This window comes from Saccostrea cucullata, unplaced genomic scaffold (genome assembly GCF_032062105.1).
Source record: "Saccostrea cucullata isolate Sc308-1 unplaced genomic scaffold, CSIRO_AGI_Scuc_v1 ctg16064, whole genome shotgun sequence".
Taxonomy (NCBI): Eukaryota; Metazoa; Mollusca; class Bivalvia; order Ostreida; family Ostreidae; genus Saccostrea; species Saccostrea cuccullata.
Window position 1 is genome coordinate 1,062 of NW_026924563.1, and position 22,130 is coordinate 23,191.

Genomic DNA, 22,130 nt, shown 5'->3' on the forward strand with positions numbered 1-22,130 from the left:
CAAATTGACTGGGAACCAAAGCGTCCGGATAAATGAGACTCCACTGTATATTGATAATGGCATTATATTGGAATTTGGATACATTTTTTTACAAAACCTGAAAATGTACACTCTCCTAAGAGACTTCTGGTTTATATTAAAATTCAAAAATCAAAATATGATGTCCTTTCAGGAAATTTCATGTGTCTTAATCTTTCAATACCTTAAACTTTTCTAATACTTGTATTTGTCAAGCTCAATGGCATCCAGGGATAGTTTGTTTTTTTTTTTATTAATTTAGTAGAAAGTTGACTTTAAGGAAATCAGGTGTCGACACGTAATCCATAGTCACTAAATCAAAGATCAGCAGAATAACAGTTTTTTTTTTTAGCTTTTTATGTGATCCAGGGGAAAGAGAGAGAGAGAGAGAGAGAGAGAGAGAGAGAGAGAAGGAATTCTGCAATTAGGAAGCTGTAGAGTTTTAAGTATGCTTAACAAAAAGATCCCTTGAAATTACATCTGCAAGCAAATCTTCATTATTTAATCCAAATGTTGATCATTTCTAGATAAACTATTAAAAATTTTCATGCCTTCTGGACAGGGAGACATATCCCCTCCCATTCCAATTCTTTTGGCAGTTTTGATATGTTACTTTATAACTGACATTTTAGTTACATTTTATGGTTTTTCTTCAGCTTATAATGCTAAAAAAACATAAAATATGAAACAGAATGATGAGGTTCAGTGATTGACAATTGCTCATTTAAATTTTCATGTTAATTTTTAGTGTAAATTATATTAAATTTTCATTGCCAAAATGAAGTCAAAGAATACTTTTAAAATGGCATATCACCACTGAATACTTCGTTTATTATAATGTAGATTTTTTAGTCTCATTAACACTGAAATATTATTGTTTGCTAAATTATTGTATTTGTGACAGGACGGATGCCAGTACATGTATTTAATTTTAAAAGTCATGGTAATCACCCTTCATTTCTGGGTTGTAATTGGTGAACAAAGATTTTTACAGCTCTGTGTTTTGTTGTAGCTCGTCAACTAGGACAGTCTTGTTTAATGAATCTCTCATCTGCCCACACAAAAGATCAGTACATGTTGCTAGGATTTGGGCTGAAGTCAAGTTTAAGAGGACATTTTACAAATGGACTGACAAAACTTTTTTTTTAATGGCAAATTTTAAGTAGAATTTAGTCCGTCATTAGCTTTGCAGCAGACAAAATAGTGGGACAGGTTTTGAGAACTATAGACTGGCACAGGTTTCTACCAAAATGATCTGTTTCGGTAAGATTGAAGAAATGTTTTATTTGAATTTATTATTTGCAATCTTGGAGGTGTTCTTTTGTATGATAGTTTATTTCAAACCAGTTCCCTATTATCCTTAAAATTTAAATGCACAACAATAATTTTCCATTGGGTGCAACTGTCTTAATGTCTCCCTAGATTTCCAGTGTTTTTGAGTTGCATTTTTGGAATGCAGTTTTTTTTTAAAGGATAGTAAGAATTTCTTTGATTAATACTTTCTTTTGATGATGTACGAGTTTACATGGCATATATTATATCTAGTTTTAAATCCACTGATGGTATGATATCTGAGAATTGTATTTTTGGTTTTCACAGAAAAATCACTTTTGCTCAAATTTATTGTTTTAAGAATTGTTTATTCAAAATAAGTACCTGGTACAATATTTTACTTTGATGCCATTTGCTTTCATCATAATTCTTCCATGTAAGTAAAAAAAAAATTCAGTATGCCTGCAGTCATAATCAAAAGTATAAAAGAGCCTTATTAATCATACTGTATCTTGTGCTTCTAAAACAAACTTGAATGTTGAAAAAAAAAAAAAATAAATAAAAATTTTTATGGAGCAGATGCTTTAATACAACCAAGGATTAAGTGTGCAATCTATAGTTCTCTTGCAAGCTATTTCTTATCCATATCTCAATTATGGTTACTTTCTTCACAGGTACCTGAATTTTTATCAATAAGTCGCTAAATAAGCCAAGTAATATCAAAAACTTCTACCCCCTCTATATATAAATACACATGTATTTATATATGGATCGAGGGGTTAGATTTTTTTTTTGATATATGGCTAATTTAGCAATTTTTTGATAAAAATTCAGGTGCCTGTGCTTTTTTGTGCATGGAGGATATTGAACGAGGGAATATTTAATCAGAAAGGGATGTTTATCACTATTAATTTTAAAAAATGAGATAATGCATGGGATTCATTGACCCACTAAATGCTTGAATTACTATATTTTGACTTCCTCAACACATAAGGCATTGACCTGAGGGGAAACTTCCATATAGCTATTTAAGCACATACATACACACCGCATATTTTATGATAAGACTTAATTTTTACTGGACGACTAAAGCTTGAAATTGAATCGTCATTGTTCAACATGTTAAGTTCTATTTATAGTATTACGTATTTTTGTCATGTTTATTACCTAGCGGATGTGATCTGATTGGTTGGTGACTGACAGAGTAACTCTTTTTCACTTAATATCTATGTGACCTTCACTGCGCCCAGTGAAGCATATTTTTCACTTGTCTGTTGTTATGCAGTTATAGGTTTTTGTGTTATCTGGAGAAATTTATCTGATAAAGTTTCATTTTGCAGGTAAGATTATCTATATATAGAGTTTAAAGGGACATGCTTTCTTTATTGGGTCACAAATTTCCCTGTTTCAACAGAAGTCATGTAGTTATAAATATCAAGGTGTGTATGTGCCAAAAACATAAGCCTTAGTACAAAGGGGAAGATCTGATTGGTTAGAAGGTAACCAATCAGATCACAGATCAGGGTTGTGATCTCTCCAGGGATATTCCTGATTATCTTCAAAGTATAGTTATTCTTGGAGGAACTATGATGAGTTTGGACTAAAATTGTTGTGTCTAGTGTAAAATTGATTTTATTAAAACTTATCAGAAAAATGCAACTGTGTAATGTGCCCTCAGAATCTAGTGGCTTAGGAGTGTCAAAAACTGGTGAGTTAATTAGGTGAAATGCATGTACCATATTGATCAGCTGCTGTCACAGCTAAGAATCAGATTCTGTAACTAATACAGAATGTTTAAAATTTGTCATCATACAGTTTTCTGAAATTGTTCTTAGGTCATTTCCTTAGATACAAGCAGAGCTATATATAATTGCTATTTTTTAAGTTCTGCATAATTAGGCAGCTATACCGGCTTGATAAAAGATTTTTTTTCATATATATTGCTGACTTTTTTTTTCATACAGTTTTCTGACAAATATTTGAGATATTTCCTTCTCTTTGAGTGAAACTATTGTTATTTGACATTTCTGTCAAATTTACAGTGCAGCAATTTCTTGATTTTTAGGGAAAAAAAGTAGTGTTGTGGTTTAATTATTATGTTGATTATGAATGCAGGAGTAATGTTTTGAAAATTAGTTATGGATTAACCTCCAAGTTGTTAAGGTTGGATGTGGACTTGAGTTATTATATTGCCTTGTACATGTATTTATATCATTTCAGATGCTACTCTTTGATAATTAGCTCTATTTCTGGGCACATAAACAAATACTTTAAATTCAGCTTATCTTTTCATTTCATTAATTTCCTTGTTTACATGTTGTGATTTAGACTAAGATGTTTGCAGGAGATTAAATATAATGATTTATTGATTTGAAAGTGTGAAAAAGTAGATTGATTTGTGGACTTTGGTTACTAAGATACGTTAAAAATTATGTCGGTGCAAAAGTTTTATTGATTTTTTCCCTAGGAGTGTTGTCTGCAGTAACATTCAGCTTCACATGGGTATTTTTAATGATAATTTCATAATCGCTTGTCTCACCCCCTACAGAGCAATGATTTAACCTGTATTTGACTTTTCGTATTTCCAGTTGCTGGCCAGAACAACTTGGATAAGGGATCGGAGAAGATCAATGACTTGTCCAAAGTAGACACAGTGAAGAAGACACCAGTGAAAGTGGTGGAAAAATCAGATGCTCAGCAGAAGACCATGGAAAAGACAGAAGAAATAAAAAAGAGTGCCCCAGCCTCCAAGGAGGGGGACAACATCACCGAGAAAAAGGAGGCTACAGAGACAAAGGAGGTCGATCTAAGTAAAGAGTTCGCCAAAATGTCCATGAATGGGGGTGTCAATGGGGGTCTGGTGGACAAAGTCAATGACCCAGAAAAAGAACTCAATACATTGACCAGCAACTTGTCTCTCAATGATGATGATGATGTAAAACTCAAAGGAGAGGTCAAATCTCGAGGACCAAGCGGTGGAATTCCCAGAGTGCCGTATTCTCAAACTCATTCATACAAGTCATTCAACAACTATCCATGCCAGCCCAACACTGGCTTTAAGGGAGGGAAACGCACCATGGACCATGATGAGTTCTCCTATCAGAAGTATGGAAAGCCATTGGATGAACTCTTCACCAATTCTGGTTTGAATCATGAGTTACAGAACAACATGGATATTAATGCTTACCAGATGACATACTCAGTGGATAAGATGTCAGCTGGCAAATTCATGAAGCCAGTATCGCAGCCAAACTATGAGAATCCACAAGCTTTTAACCCAGACCAATTCCTGGACTCTTTAGGAGGCCAGCAGGACAACACCTCAGGTTATGGAGGCAGTACCTTTTTGGACAATACAATGTTTGGAAATTATGGCCATGCACCTATGCCAAATGGTATGCCCAATGGAATGTACAATGGTGGAATGCCCATGTTGCCTGGACAGAATGACTGCATAAATGCCAACTTTAGCAACAACGAGCTGAACAATCAGATAAACAACACATTTTCACCTGAACAGAGTTTTACAGAGAGACAGAATGAAAAATCTGATTACAGTGAATCTGAGTCAGATATGGAGAAAAGCCCTTACTCCTTCACCACCAACTCCCCTGCCAGTCAGATGTCTTTGAACTCTCCACCACCTTCTGTAGACAGTGGCTATGGTGGATATGCAGTTCCCAGCCCTCAATCAGACATCAAATCCCCCCAGTCACATACTGGCACCTCCCCACCAAGCAATGCCATGAGTCCAATGCCAGCTTCTACTGAGCTTGATAACACATCAGAATACATTGACAAAAACATGGACAAGCTGCATGATGTGTTGGAGATTTTGGCTAAAGATCTGAAAGACAAAGAAACTCCTAAGCCACAGTATCAAGCTCCTCAAGAGAATTTCAGCCCAAAAGCTGTTCAGCAGAGCCAAGCATCAAGGGCTTTCAGTCCACAACAGCAGATGAAACCAGCAGTTTCAGCTGCAAATGGATACCCTCAAACATCCCTGACAGGCTCTCAACCAAACATGGGTATGAATCTTCAGCATCAAATTTCAACTCCACCCATGCCAATACAGCAACAGCCTATGTATATGGGACAAAAGCCACAACAGGTTCCCCCAATGGCCAATGGTCAGCCTATCAGGATGCAACCTGCATATGTTCCACAGCCACAACAAGTCAATACTAACTGCATCTCCCCAAGCACTCCTACCAGTAATCAGGTCATCATCCTACCCCCCAACACCATGAGCCAGTCCATTCTGAGCCCTACTACAAGCATTGGCCATGGTCACAACCTAATCAGCAACACTCCCACAGGAATGGTTCAACCAACCCCAGGGTTGGTGTCTAGTCCAGGCATGATAAAGCCAGCAGTGACTACCACTCAGCCAATTACAACAACAAAAACTCATTTGTTATTGTGAACAATGCCACTGGTGGAGGAGCTCCCATCACATCTGTACCAGTTCCCATCCCTGCTGGGGGAACCAGTCAACAGCCAAATACAATTATCATTGTGGCACCTCAACAGCCAGTCCAAGCCCCAAAACAGGAGAAAATCAAGCTGCGTGAGATTCGACCCAAGATTCCCGGCAATGACAAATCTGGACAGATTAACGGTGTGCGACCTGCTGCCAAGATTCAGGCCAAGGCTCAGCCCAACCCCCAGATTGCCATGCAGAGAAGAGGTACACTTCATGATATTTTGAAACATTTTGTTTTTATTGAAAAACAATTGAATTCGTTTGCCAAATTTGAAAATATGATACATGTACAACTATATTTTGTTATTGTTCATTACAGCGATGGAGCAAAAGAAACAAAATTTGATCAATGTTGCCAGAAGAATGGTAGCAGAAATTTCAAGGGAACAACTTCCATTCCAAGATGATGAAGGCGACACGTAAGTTGCTTCCTTTTCTTTTATCATATTTTTAAAGTCGAGGCTTTATGATCGACACAGAGGGGTTTATGAAATGGAAATTTAAATATCATTTTTTTTTACATCTCTCACAAAAGATTTAGTTTAATGGAAGAAAGATTATGGAATGGAAATTTAAATATCTGTTCAGTTATTAAGTTCCCCTACAAAAGTTTTCATTTAATGGATGCTAGATGATTATGTGATAATTCTCACTGGATTTGTGTTTAGAAGTTAATTGGGAAGTCTTGACAATAGTTTAAAACTTTCATGCTTTACATTGTTGGTCTATTGATAAGTTTTTTTAAGGAGACAATTACAAAATAATGCCCAAGTTTTCCGGGATGTTTTTTTTTTCCAGAGCTAAACATCATAATAAAGGTTTTATATCTCTCCTTCAGATGACTTTTCAGACAGTCATGTCCTTGTATTGATTTTTTCTGGAGCCAGCAGAGATAAAATACTTCAAAAACACTCCCAATCCACGTGTATTAACAAATCCAGTATAGAATAAAATATAATAAAATAATAAACAGTAAAAAATGGAGGTAGATAGACAAAATGCCTGCAAGTCATTACTGCTCTGTTTTTGTAGACAGTAAACAATTTGATAAAAGACATTTTATGACTCATTGTCACCTCTGTGGCTTTTACGTCAAAGAAGAGGGGGTAATTAGAGGTTGCAATTATTTGATGTCATTGGTAGTTGCTTAATTTTGTCTGTATGTTTGTTTGTAGTTACCTCCATGTGGCTGTTTGCAAAACAGATTCCAACATGGTGCTGGCCCTCTTGGAGCGACTGATGCGTGAAAATCTTTCACAGATGATTGATGTTGAAAACAAACACAGACAGGTAGACACTTATATTGAACATAATTTTAGCATAAAGGGAAATGTACAAAAAAATATTTATCATATTTGAAAGTGTTCTGTATTCATTTGGTAAAATTAATTTTTTTTTTTTCAGACACCTTTGTACTTGGCTGTTGTTGCCAATCAGCCTCAGATGGTGGCCATGTTTGTTCAGAGAAATGCCAACCCAAACAGTATGGCACAGGTCAGTGGAATGTGAATTATCAGGAAGGGAAAAACTTGTATAACTATATGATTATATCCTAGTAAAAAAAAAACAAACTTTTTTTTGCACATGTACCATATGTACCAGTAATGCATTTACATGTGGTTACAAATTGTTAATTGGTTTTTCAGGTTGTATCACAAGATGGAAAGTCCATGGAAGTTAAGGCCCCTATTCACGTGGCATCTTCCAATGGTGTTGAATTCTTAAGCACCTTAAATGAGCTACTCAAATCTCAAGACCTTTCTCTCAACATTGCAAACTCAGAAGGTGAGCTTAGTATTTTAATATTCTTCCATTGACTTCATGATCTATAAGATATATTAACTATCTCTTGTCCTATGCAAATTTGAAGAAAAAAATGAGGTCAAATTGCTGTATTTTAGGTCACACTGCCCTACATTGTGCCATCTTGGCTCATGGACGAGCTCAGAGAAATGGAAATGGCTACGTGAACAGTCTCTCCATCATTGAGGCGTTAATTAAAGCTGGGGCTGATCCTAATTCTCAGGTATCTAAAATAGAAATATTTTGTTCAGCAACAAATTATCTTTAATTATAATCAGTATTAAAAGTACATTGTCTGATTTCTGTCATGTCCACACTATGTCTAGACACTTAAACTCAAAAAAACATTATTTAATTACGCTGGTTTCACATTTAAATTTACGTGAAGAATGCACTGTAAACCAACTTTTATTCATTTTAACGACTTTATTTGGGGATTTACCAAGGATAGACTAGTTGACGACGATTAATTTTCGCAACCAAGCCTTTTTGGATCTGTTGTTAACAGACACATACACTTTAAGGACCGGTTCGCAGTGAGAAATATTTGTGATGATGAGGCTCTCGCTAATTTCACAAAAATTTCACACACGCGAATAAAATTTGGTTTACAATATATGGGGTAAAGTAAAAAAAAATTTAAAATGTTCTAGTATTTTTAAAAAATATATATAATTTAAAATAAATTATTTCAATATTTTCACAGGACAAGAAGAGTGGAAAGACCCCCCTCATGTATGCCATTGAAAAGAAAGACTATAACTTGGTAGAGTCAGTGCTCCGATTATTCGAACCCTCCAAACTCAAAAACATTGTCAAGTCTGCCACCTTTGATGGTAGTTCCTGCATTAAAATTGCTGAAGGACTGAAAAACGATTTTCAGCCAGACACATGGAAAACTGTGGAGTCTGTTAAACAGTGCGTATAATGGGCAGATTCCGACCAGTCTACAGGCATTCTGAGGAGAGGTCCATCTGCACCACCACAAAGCAGCTCGAAGAAGAGATCTTGCAATTTTCATGTTTCCATCTTGTAAATAGCTACAGATTCATTAATGATATATAAGTTATTTGTTGCTAATCATCTGTAAATAGTAACGATCTCAGAATCATTATCATTTGTCATTTTTATTGTTTTTTTACCCTTTGTAATTTTAACTGGTGCATTCTCATCGACTAATGTACTTTTCACATCTGTGCAGAGCTAAAGTCTTTGTAGCTGGATAATTTGTTTGTTGTTGTTGTTGTATATTTTAATGTTTGTTCCTTGGATATCTGTTGATAATTAAGTATGTTAGAGATGTTGGTGACTTTGTTTATTACACTGAAGTACTTTAAAAGATATTGTGATTTTTTAAAATGATCTTGTTGTTCTTGCACATGTAGATGGTACATCTGAAAATAAGTATTGTACTTGGTTTTTCATAAATATTTTTTTCATATATTTGTCTACGAGGATGATAAAGGGAGCAAAGAAAATTGGAATTCTTTAAATTATTCTACAATTTTAACTATAAAACAAACAAAATTCTTATAGAAAAACACTTAGAATGCAGACATTTTATGTAATTGGTTCAATTACATTTATATGCATTATGCAATTAGTTGCCATGAAAGTCTATAATAAATAGGCAAAATAACTATACTTGTTAAACAATGTTTGTAGCTGAAGAGTGCAATTACTGGTCGTTCACTTTGTAGATATTTAACATTGAATGTTGCTTTTCATATGTACTTGTTATTTTTTCCAGAGTTTTATCTTTAATGTTAAGTAATGATCATGTATTTTTTAAATGCTCTTTAATTAAGGAACTTGGAACAGATATGTTTGTTCTGTTGTTATGATGCTATAATTTTGTCGATATTCTTTGCTACATTCAGTGCTACTTGGCCGTTGTTAGTATCAGAACTAAGTGCTTTGGATCAGGCCCAGGGTGTATATTGGGAAATTTTCTGTGGCCTTGACCTCTGTGTACAGATATGTTTAATCATTATTTTGTGGGTCTGTTAAAAAAAATGTGATTCAATAAGTACATATTTTTTTTCTGAAAATGTGCCTATTTATAAAGAGATAAGGTCTATATATTTATATTGTGATTTACCAAAGTCTGAATTTTCTCTGTTGCTACTGTTCTCACCTTTTACTCTTTTTGCCATGAAATGGTTTCTCTATTTTATGCCTATATGAAATTTAAAAATGGTTTAATTTTTAAAGTCTATAACTTAGGATAAAATGTAACTAAAACTATATTTGAAAAGAAACTTGGCATTGCACAGAATGGTTTGACATTATGTAAATGAGGCAGCAGCATTATAAATAAAAACACAAACTCACATGGACTTTGTTATTTTCTGGAGCAATTAAGTGACACTAGCTTTTTACTTTAAGTCCCTGATGAAGAGAATGTTAATGATGTAGGTAAAAATATTGTAAACTGAACTAAAAAAAGGTTGAAGCCCAAGCTGTACATAGCGTCTTTACATTTAGAACACACCAATTAATTCCTTGTTTATTGGACATCTGATGAAAATAGTAGGAGTGGGGCAAGTGATCAAACTTCAAGGTCACAGGATAACAAATCCTAGTATATTTAGAGAGGCGTTGTCACAGGTAATACACGTGTATACTATGCAGTATAATTAAAATTAGATCTTTCATCCGCTCCTCGTTTTTTTATATGTCGCAAGGATGCGACAGTATAAATAGAGGTCTGGCTTTTATGTCAGATTGGTGTAATATGAAGCACTACCTTTTCTATTTCAAAAGTTATTACCAATTTAAAGTAATGTTTAAATTTTTGAAAAGTAGGTCAATTAAAATTCAAAAATGTCAAACTAGTCAAAAATCTAGAAAATGCAACCAGCATCAAAAACAAAGAGAGTGTTCATCCCATGATGTACCTTCCATGCAAGTTGGTTCAGATATAGGCCTTATAGTTTCTTGCCTAATGGGCATGTGCCAAAAACTTTAACCTGGCGACCGTTTCAGTAACAGGTCGTAGCTTATCTGGAAAATGTAGGTCAAATCCAGCATCTGAAAAAAGACAAGTAGTGTACATCCTTAGATGTATCATCCATGCAAGTTTGGTCAACAAAGGCTTTAAAGTTACTTGAAGATAGAGCTTAATTCTCCAAAAATTTTAACCTGGTCACTCATCTGAAAATGGTCAGATCCAGCATCCAAAGCAAGCCTGGTACTGTGCATCATTAAATGTATCATTTGTGCAAGTTTGGTCTACCTAGGGCTTATAATTTTAAAATAAGAAATGAGAATAATACTCCAATAACTATTTTATAATCTACTCCAAAACCTTAAAGATGAACATGAATTGTAAATAGGCATATATGCCATATTTGATTGTACTATCTAAAGTATCTGCACCAGGGTATACCCTTCCCATTCATAACACCTGACTGCTCTATTGTCACAGGTATCGAAATGCAAAGGTGACACATGTTCATACTGGTTTTCCTACATTGCCTTCGTTTTACATTTTATTACATATTCATGTATGTGTTTGTTTGTATACTGCACTGTTTTTTGGTATCTTACTCTCCTGCCATGGCATCTTCGCTAGCCAAGGGTTTCTGATACGTACGCTACTGTCCTAATAATCCCTTGGCATATGGTGGTGTGAAAAGTCACGAATGTTTTGGTCACTTGATCTCGAATTTTGAACAGATACGTACAAATTGTGTCTTCAACAGAAATAAATAACATATTTAAATCACGAAGTTTTTAAAGAATAATTAACAAGAATTATGAGGAGAGTAGCTTATCAGAAACCATTGCATTGGCTGGTGATGATGCTGCCATTAAAGAAGTAGATGGTTATTTTTGTAGCTACCAAGTGCTGTACATAGCCTGTGTCCATCTACATAGGTGACAATTCATTACACTGAACAGTGACTAAGGGAACAGCTTATACAGGGACTCCCAAATTATGACAAATGAAAGAATATGGCATACAAATTCCTTTTACAAATGTTCTGAGTGAGTGAGTGAGCTTTAATCTGCTCTAAAAACATTAACCTTTGCTGAAATTGCAGCATCTGAAACCTTGACTAATACAATGAAACACTCTAGAAGGAACTTCCATGCTTCTATGTTAATGAAGGGCAGAGAAGTACTTAAACAGAAACTGCTCCAAAAATTTTAACCTTCGACACTGACAGTATATCATATATAAGCTCCCCCAACTTCCTTGGGGTGAACTAAAATAGAGAGATATGAAATGCAGCAAAATTTTGAGTGGGAAAAATGTTTGATATTTCTGGAAATTAATTTGTTATGACTGTCTAACACCTTAAGGTCCATTTGTTTGATGGATTATTGCAGCTCTGACTAGAATCTATAGCAACTGCGAAAATCATTTTCACTTATCATTTTCCAAAGGTTAAAGATAGACACCTATAATGTCTCTTCAAATCCCCATGATAATCATATGTAAGAAATTTCTGATCAAGCCAACTATATAAGATCTCGAGCTCAAGAATTATGACCTATGAAATTACTTCTTGTACAAGTTGGCATTAAACGACTAGCTGGCAAAACCTTTTTAGACCTACATCCCACAGATAATAAAAAGAAAAATATCTAATCAATTATCTTCTGAGACAGAGACAATTATTTCAACATGCAGGATCCACATGATTTCTACCTTAATTTTTTTTATGTTAATTTCTAAGTGTGATTGACTACTTTGCTGTGACATTTATATATACAGTCATATAGTTATTAAGTACATGCAATATTTAAACTTCATCATCACATCAAGTTTTTCATTTAAAAAGTTGTTTTTAAATTCCAACTCTTAGCACTTCTTAAATGTCATCTTCTAACTCTGAACTCATCTTTTGAAATCAACAAGTCACTCAGCAAGGTTCAGAAGTTTATTAACTAAGATTTATAATTTTTTGCTGATTGTCAACAATAACAAATATATTACTTATATAAACTTTATATCACAGGCTATATATCACAGGCAAAAATAGAGAAAATAAGTTAACAAAACATCAAAAACTTAACTAACTCAATGTTCAAAAATAAATATGTATATAATTTGCCATAGTTTTAGATAAGGCTTTCATGCCCATTAATATCTATAGCAGAAAAAGATTAACAAACAAAGTCTATGTTTAATAGTGTTACTCTAGCAGTGTTTGCTGAGTGCTGGGCCATTAGTGCCCTTCTCGTAGAATGTGGTGACAGGGGGTGGGCCATTGTTGGCACCATAGAATGTTGTGATGGGTGGTTTCTGACCGTCCTCTAAGAACGATTTTTCTGTACGCAGGCTGTTAAACGTACTCCTGTCTGTAGAAACTGTCCTCAAAGAAGAATGTTCCTTTGCCCTTCCCAATGTAAACAGCATCACCATCAGAATGCATTCCTAAAGAGAGACAGGCACATTTCACTAGGGATTAGTTTACACAGTTTTGACATAACAGATGTATAACCTACATAAATGCTATTGAATTTCAAGAATCAAATAGAAAATGTTGGCAATTCTTCATATTTGCAAATAAACACACTTTCATAAAGGCTCAGACTTTCATGCAAAGTACATTATACTGTGATTATTATAATATTTAATGCAAAAATGCCAATATTTGAACATGCTTGAATGCCCAAACCTGGTTTTGTTACAATTTTTCTGTATGTCAACCGTACAGAAAAACAAGGTCATCTCAAGACAACAAAAGGTCCAGGGGGCCACTTTGCACACCTGAGTTACAATGACTCTTCTATTTTTTATCCTTCCTTTTTATATATTTCTATATAAAATTAAGATAATATATTGTGTCCTACTTTACCTTGGCCTCAGGCATCATGATTTGAATAAACTTAAAAGTATTTAGGATGCTCCATACTTAAGAATGACTACCATGGTAATCATGGCTTAGCTGTTCTAAAGATAAAGACCTTATAACACTTTTCCTATACATGTACAAGTATATTCTTATGCAAAATTTTGACTATTGATTGTGGCCCCATCCTATTCCCTGGGGTCACAATTTGACCAGAAAAGCTCATTTGAGCCTTTGGCTCAGATGAGATAAAACATGCTAAAATCCAAAGTATTTTATGAAGCTTCAAAATAAATGTGATTAAAGTTTTGCTGTTCCCTCAAAGAGGATTTTTCTACATACATGTATTTCTATTTAAAACTTTCAATGCCAATGATGCCCCGAACCTTTCCTTGGGGGTCATGATTTCATCAAAATTAAATCTACACTACTGGAGGATGTTTCCACATACAATGTGCCTTAATTGGACTTAATTAAATTTAAATCTTTGATTGCACATACTGGCTGTATCCATCCCCAGGAGTCATATGGTTTGAACAAAATTGAGGTTTAGGACAATGCAGGCTGGTGCTGACAAAAACAGACAAAGAACAGATTTTGATCAGGAAAGCTCATTTAAGCCTTTGGCGCAGGTGAGATAAAAAATCTTTATCCACTGTATACAATTTCAGTGTTACCCATAACCAATATTTCTTTCACCAAAAAGCTGCCATTAAATTTTGTGAAGCACAAGTACAATTACAACAATTGTTAAGGATAAAAAATATTAAAAACAAAGACTGTATGGAAAACTTTTTCAAAAAGTATATTAGGGTGTATGTGGCTCTTCACATGTAGATGTAGGTACACGTACTAAACAATTAGGGAAATTAAAACTAAAAACATTCAAATATGTGTGTCTTTAGTTCTCACAACAAATACAACATGTTTGTGCTTATGTGTGTGATGTGTAAGTTTTTATATTTTAAGTATACAACAATGAAGCCTATATAAGGATGAAGGAAAAATGAAAAAAAATTGTTAGATTTTAAGAAACATTTGAAAACCCCATTAGTAAACAGCCTTCTGTCATTATTACCTGATCCTCCAGATATACTACCTCCTGTTAAATGATGCATAAATTTAATTCATGCTTTTGAAAATTACTTTAAAATTTTAAGAAGTTTCTGTTTTTGATCCAGAAGAAAATAAAGGGCTAAATCTTTTATCAGGATATTTTGAAAAAAAATGTAAACACAACTAAAAACATTGATAAGTGTTGCATAATTTAAATCACTGCTCCTTTGCACAAACAATCAACATTTCCCTCATAAATATTCTTGGTGCATAAAGCTGCAGGACTGCAGGTGAATGACCCTGTATTCCATGAAAAATGATCTTCTCCTACCTTGTTTATAAAACCCTATTTATTTTACATAAAAAAAAAGAGTTTACTCTCATGTCTCAATTACTGCACAATTGCTGACAGATCAGAAACAGGTGCAATTTAGAATGTCTAGCAACACCAAAAAAGACACAATAGTCATAATGAAATAAAAAAAAAAAACTGGTTCTCTTTTGGGCCTTGTCTTGACTTTGAATTGAAAGGTTTAACATCTTTCTAAAAACTGTCCCATTTTCAGTGGATGCACATCAAATCAATATGTCCTAGCAGCGATGTGATCCTTTATTTTTTGAATTAACTAGGACAATGCAGTGGTGCGAAATCTTCCCTCTCTATCGTTTAATGTTCTTTTTTTCCAGGAAATATGGAGGAGGAACACCTTATTAATGTAAATTAGCAGGAAAAGAACTGGAATATTACATGCATGAATCACCACAAATGGCTTAAAAAGTCTACTCCTAAACTAAAACAGAGTGGTTATTATATCTAATCTGTCAGCAATACAGGTTTCAACTAAGCTTTTTAAAATTCTCTTAGTAACAATTCGTCATTTATTTAGACTCTGCATATTTTAAAGAAAGTCCAATAACTCTACTGAATAGTTCATTCTGGCAATTAAAACTTGTTACTTGCTGTCAACAGCAAAGCTGATAAAATTGTTTAATAAAATAAAATGATTTGATGACTTACTGTGCGTCTTTGTCTTGGGGTAGACTTTGAGTCTCCAGACCATGATGGCCACAACGATGAGAATGATGAGCAGGATGGAAATACAGATGCCGACGATCATCAGAATCTTGATTTCTTTATCCTTGTCATCCTGAAAAACCAGAGACAGAATGTGTCAATGTTGTATCATATGTAGAGAATATTACATGCTAAAATTCTTATTATTTATAATTCAGGCCCCAGTGGCCCCATATCAGCATGATCGAGGGCCAAAGTTATGATAAGGGTTTTCGGACCATGCAGTCATTAATTTTGAGCTATCGTGACATCACTCTTATCCCACAGTGTGGAATCAGTGTAATTTCTGCTTAGTATATAATAAATTCACATATCTTTGGAAAAATAAAACAGAAATGTACATCAAATGCAGCAATCTATCATGCATTCATAACATATATTACCCAAGTTTAAACATGTAAAGAATTCATCTTCCTGTATCAATACATGCATGAAAACTTAAGTACATGTATACACGTAATAAATGCACAATGAATGGTTAAGATGATTTAAATCTATTACTAAAACACTCCAAAAATGTACTGTTTAAAAGTGGATATGACAATTCAAGTAATATGATCTTTAAGTAGTGCAATGCATGCTTTCGCACAAGTCAAAAAAAAATTAACACTAACAGACAGCAATTTTAAATACTTTTCCATGATTATAAATTCTTATACACAGATCAGCAATTTAGAAATTTTCCATCACCACCACTACATATTCTCCATATGTCTAAAAATAAGTGGATCAAGGCTTTTGTTTCTCATTTAAGAGAAAAATCATTCAAAATTCATTTACAAGTTTATGATCACATAACCCCAACAATTAAAACACAGATGGCCAACTAAACTGTTAACCATCTTCTGTAATCTCTCAATACCTGAACTTAAACACATGCATTATTAACCATGCACTTTCAAAATATTAGTATTTTTTCTCAATTGCTATTGCTTTGTTATTTTCCCCATAATAATTTAAAAGATGTCCTAGCGACCTTTAATGTATCACATATGTTGCCAAATTGCAAAGCTAAAATAATTGTTTACCTCTTCATGCGTATAATCGTATAAGGAATGAATATGAGTGTTCATCTTTGACATAATTGCCATACATGGGGTTTTACTGAATCGTTAAGCTACCTTGTTTATTATGGAGTGGTTTACGATTGGCAATTAATTTCATAACCACTTCCTTATATGCCTAACTAATTAAAACCTTATCTTGTTTACAAAGGGATTTAAATAGATAAAAATGTTCATATGCCAACTGTTAGTATTTAATCATTAATGCAATATTTACTTTGAATGTTCAAGAAAAGAAATGTAACAAGCACTAGGCATGTATGGAAAGAGAGGAGGGGGGAAAAAGACCCATGGACTATAACAGTCACCCAATTATGTCTGCCTTTTTTGAGACATTAATGTCATTCTCTCTCTAGAGCTCGATATCTCTCTCTCTCTCTCTCAAAAAAAAAATGTGTTGTCTTATTTCTAAACAAAGTCTATGATTTAAATAAAACTAGAAAACTGACCAGTCAGCAAGGGCCCCGCCATGGGGTGGAATTATAAGGATGCAGCTTACGGAATGATTAAAAAATATATGAAGAAATAAGCAACAGTAACTGTATTCTTAAAATTTTCAACATAATTCCTGAATATCCAAAAACCTATAAATAATATCTTTGTATATTTACATTAGGCAGTAAAGTACAACCTAACATTGAATGTATAAAGTATAAACAATAATGAAGTATGTGTAAGCGTTATATAAAATGCCAGTCTCCAATGAATGCAAATACATGTATCATGAAGGCTTGACCTTAACTTCAAGACAAACAGCAGTTGCAGACAAAGGTTTTCATTAATCTTAAAATGACAGATAAAGATAGGCCTACTAAATTTTCTTTAGCAGGCTAGATAATTAATCCCAAGGGATTAATTGTACCTCTCTCATCATTTTCTTCTAAAGTTACAATAAGAACTTTTTCAGTACATGTATTAATACTAGAATGAAATCATAACTCATTGTGTAGGTATTTTAACCAAAATAAAGTATAAACATTTATATCTAAATCCACATTTCAGAGTGTTCATAGCATTCCAAATTGACTGAACTTCAAAACAAACTTCATTTGCAGACAGAGGTGGTAATTAATCTCAATGTGACAGATAAAGATAATGCTTTGGATTTTCTGCAGGAGGACAGCTAATTAATCCCAAGAGACTCATAGCAGCATTCAGTTTACAATGGAAACATCTTCAGCAGTTATCTCTCTTTGCCAAAGCATTCTTATATAAGTTAAGGAATATACCCCACCACCCCAGCTCCAAACCAGGGGACATAGAGAATCAAACCTAGCATCAAAATATGTCTTTCTGCCTATTGAACTACCATACCAAATTTGATCTTAATCGGGCAACCATAAAAAAAGTTATTAGGAAAAAACAGAAAATTTGTGGACGGAAGAATGACAGACGGACAGACGGACAGACAGAGTGATTACTATAGGGCACCCGCAAATCCTTGTGGGGCCCTAATTATCAAAATTGAATATGCTTTCTTTTTTCTCTGGCAGATAGTAGCCCCGTTGTTCTTAGGAAAAATATTTAAAATTTTTTTCCTCATTTATTACTCCAAAAAAAATTAGCATTTGAAAATGCACTTATTTATACTCTCCTCCCCCTAAAAAAGCTGGACAAAAACTTGAAAAATGACATTTAAGAAAGAAAAAAAACTTTAACATTGCCTAGGGCTTGAAAGAATTTTTGTCCAAGTTGTCAAAAGTACATGTAAAAAATTAAATGTCAACTCTGTGAATGTTTGAAAAAAAAAGACAAATAATTATTAAAAAGAATTTGAAAGATTTATCAAAATAGATTTTGTTCTTGATTTCTATTGGTAACAATTTTAGACAGACTTCTATGCCCCAAAGACCACGTAACTCACTAATAGCAGCATGGACCTATGAGATCTGAAGGCAAGTTGAACTTTATGAAAGTCATCTATGTTGGTAAAAGTAATTATCTTGAAAACAATTTCACATAAAAGTGCATCACAGAGTTAAAGTACATTATCATTATACAAAAAAAAAAATAGGGTTACAGTGGACCCTCCAGGGCAAGATGTTTTACTTTTTTCTTTCACTGGGGAACAGATGCCAACTGTCAATGATCCTAAGTTTACAACAGGCACATTCATTATAAGCAAGTTTTACTATAACTGTTAATGTTCCATCATTCTAAAATTTTTTTATCCAGTAACAAGTGAACTTCTACTCTCAAAATGATTTCTTTTACTTTTAGGCAAAAAACTACACAATAAACTTCTTTTTATCAGTGATGTATAAAACAATATAATTTGTCACATCCAAAGTACAATCCACTGCAATGTATTTCTCTTAGTTTATCTATATTATTTAATAAAATTCAATTTAAATTACCTCATCATCACAGTAATCAGCCCCATTCACTGACATTGTCTTACTGAGAGTATGGGTGGTTCCTTTGTAAGTGAAGGTGGTGCCACTTTTAATGGCTGTACATAAGGCCTCAGTCACTTCCAGGACGGTGGTGCTGTTGCCAGAAACTGTCACGGTAATGACAACACTTCCTGTTAAGAAAGATGATTAATATTCATCAGTAAATGCCAGTTTATAACAGGTGAAAAAAATTGTAAGATATGTAAAACATATTTCAAACACTTTGATATCTACTAATCATGGGGAAAAAATGTTTGTGTCTTTCAAAGCTATTTTTTTCAGAGAATCATGATAAATTTCAGCCAAACAGTATTTCAGTATATTGAATGATGGAATATGACTGTGTTATAAGATTATAAACAACTTTGTTCCTACCTTGTGAGACCTGGAGGTTAGACATCTTCATGTAAGGGTACCTAGACTGGAAGTGGTTAACAATCACAGCTCCAAACTCTGTGGTGCCATAAGTAGCAAAGTCACGGTCAAACTTGATCTTCACCGTGTGGGTGGTATCTATGGTAACGGTCTGAGCCTCGCTCGGGTAAAGGTAAAGGTCATGAGTGATCTCGTGAGAATACTGGGCCGGTACTGAGTAGACTGTGAACTTGATGAAGGCCATTCCTACAGTGTCTAACTGGAGGTCATTCAGGGTCACCAGACCAGTAACCGGGTTAAAGGCCTTGGTGAATGTTCCACTCAATGAACCTGTGTAGGAGTTTCCAGTCATTTGTGTCACATTCACGTACCAGTTCAAGCCCTGAAATGTAAAAAAATAAAATCCAATTTAAGCTACTGCTCAAAAAATTATCTGTTACATTTATAGAGATTCATTGTCAGAGAAAAATAAAATTAAACTTTTGAATTGAAAAAAAATGTGTGTCTTCCTATGCCATTTCCCTCTCATGCTCACCCAAAGGAGAGGGTTTTTTTTCAATGTGCTTTTCTTATAGGTAGTCCGATCCTCAGGTTTATAAAATTAGCAGTTAAGTAACAAAAAATACTCATAAAATTATCTCTGAATCCACAAAGTTATGTTAAATTATCCACAGTATTTCTTTAAAGTAAAAGATTAAAGTTAATCATATTATATAGGGAGAATTGTCAAATCTCCAATATTTTTTGCAGTATAAGCGAATTGGAATATCAGCAATGCATTTTCTAATTGCAAATTGATCAACTAATATATTTTAGGTTAAAAAACGATAGGTATCCAGGCATTCAAAGTTTACAACGACGACAACAAAGACGACAGACAACGGACAAATTTTGATCAGAAAAGCTCACTTGAGCCTTCGGCTCAGGTGAGCTACAAAACAAACAAACAACTCAAAGTGCTTGTCAATGTTTTTTCATGCAAGATGTTTTTTTAACCCCTGGTTGACACCCACTTTTCAAAAACAATACTATGTCCCTGAATTAAATACAACTCAAATACACTTTTGATAAAAAAAATTTTGGATATTTTTACAATTTGTCCATTGGAAGACAGCAAACATGAAAAATAAATAATTGGTGTGCAGTGATAGGCCCGATATCTAATTGTTTACAAAGAAATGCACTATAATTGACTCTATTTTAGTTTTAATAACAGTTATAATAACGAGACTATTCAACCTGGAAGAAATGGCACTAAAAGTCTATATGTACTCTTCATACATTAATAAATACAATGTACCACTGTAACAATGGTATTTTACTGTAGTAGATATTATAACATGATTAGACCATATCTCCAACCAATATCAACTGACAATGACTTACATAGGCAGTGCCTGCTATCCAATCTTTTTATGATTATTCATTAAAAGATATTGTTTAAATTAAACCAGCTGTGTCTGCACACCACAGATTCATATTGTGATATTAATTTTCTTCTTGCTGATGGAGATGATGTGTGTTTTTTTTGTGTTGGGAAGGAGGATTGGTGGGGAGGGGTTGGGAGTGGGTGGTAGATGTTTGGGGAGGGGGGTGAAATTGGGTTCCCTTTTGGATATTCTGAGAAAGCTAGGGATCAAAATTCTTTATAATAAAATAATAAACTCTGCTTATTAATTACCACTTCCTCAGAGAAGCCAATCTTTGCAGATATTTCATTCTCTGCTGCCACCTACCACATGCATCAAACTATAACAAACTATAAACAACAGTGAACCTTCTCTTTTATATACTAATTATCCCAAATGCACCAGGTAATGCTACAAAATACAGTACAGTAGCAGCTTCAAACAGTGACAACTTACACTCCAGGCAATGTCTGGTAGGGTCACCCCAGTGTCCTTGTCTCTGATGTCCAGATTGACGGTGTGTGAACTACCCTGGTAGATGTCGGGTGACGTGTAGGTCACGGCCGAAGTCAGTAATCGCTGGGCGACACTGAGAGGAGAGGAGGCAAGGGTGAAGGTCGCTTCTGATGGGTCAATCACCTTGAAATCCAAAATGTACCTGAAAAATCAATTAAATGTGTAAATATGTTTCAAAATCTGTTAACTCCTAAACCTATGAAAATCTGTATAAAAACAATAATGATCAATCATTTTGTAAAATGATCAGTCCTTATTACATACAATAATTCTGTCATGTTTTTCTATGAAAATGACCTCATTTTAACTGTGAGGCTAAGTCTCTGGTTTACTCACCCTGATCCACTGTGGGATATTCCCAGTCCAGTGAAGTTGGCCCATCCATCAATGAATGACACAGTGGTGTTTCCGACCAGTGTGGCCGAGGGATTACTGCCACTACCTGCTCTTAGACTGACCTCAACCTTCCAGGGCTTAGAAGAGGCCCCCAGCAGGGTTACTCTGTCTCCCTGTTAAAATTAATAAAGAAGTTGACAACCTTAGATGTAAATTTGAGAAGCTACCACAAACTTTTGCTTCATATCCTATCAAACTTTACAGTATAATCTATTTTTTGATGGAAAAAAAATTGGTCATTTTACTTGAGCCATGCAGCTATAAAAATAAGTTGTATGACTGAAATTGTCACCCATAAATTATTTTTCTTCCTTTGCCCTTGTCAAAAGTGAGCAAATTTAAAAACCTGGGTGCATTATCTTTACATAAAACATTGTCTGGGTGAATTTAAAACAGGTCAAAATTGTTTTGCAATGGAAATATAACATGGGGTGAAAATAATCATGTATGCAGTCAG

The 22,130-nt window shown here is 34.2% G+C and overlaps 1 protein-coding gene and 1 pseudogene across 2 annotated transcripts; one reads left to right on the plus strand and one right to left on the minus strand.

Annotated features, from left to right (window-relative positions):
• The first annotated feature begins 2,841 nt into the window (after positions 1-2,841).
• LOC134266717 (uncharacterized) lies at positions 2,842-9,912 on the plus strand (annotated as a pseudogene).
• A 2,572-nt stretch (positions 9,913-12,484) lies between these two features.
• LOC134266719 (uncharacterized) lies at positions 12,485-21,807 on the minus strand. 2 transcript variants are annotated; one of them, XM_062748937.1, is made up of 7 exons: positions 21,614-21,807; positions 21,218-21,419; positions 19,353-19,734; positions 18,939-19,108; positions 15,461-15,590; positions 14,465-14,488; positions 12,485-12,968 (listed from the first exon to the last, which is right to left on the minus strand). In XM_062748937.1, the coding sequence occupies exons 3-7, from the start codon at positions 19,702-19,704 to the stop codon at positions 12,877-12,879; spliced, it is 768 nt and encodes a 255-aa protein (XP_062604921.1). In that variant the 5' UTR covers positions 19,705-19,734; positions 21,218-21,419; positions 21,614-21,807; the 3' UTR covers positions 12,485-12,876. The 2 variants fall into 2 exon arrangements, with proteins under 2 accessions (XP_062604921.1, XP_062604922.1); XM_062748938.1 differs by lacking the exon at positions 14,465-14,488 and having other exon boundaries at positions 12,486-12,968; positions 21,614-21,806.
• Between the last annotated feature and the right edge of the window lie 323 nt (positions 21,808-22,130).

Excerpts from the sequence above, each read along its gene's own strand:
- LOC134266719 (XM_062748937.1), bottom strand. The coding sequence starts at position 19,704 with ATGACTGGAAACTCCTACACAGGTTCATTGAGTGGAACATTCACCAAG. Across the intron at positions 19,109-19,352 it reads TAACCTCCAGGTCTCACAAG|GAAGTGTTGTCATTACCGTG; the intron begins GTAGGAACAAAG and ends CTTTCTTAACAG. Across the intron at positions 12,969-14,464 it reads TAGTATATCTGGAGGATCAG|GAATGCATTCTGATGGTGAT; the intron begins GTAATAATGACA and ends GTCTCTCTTTAG.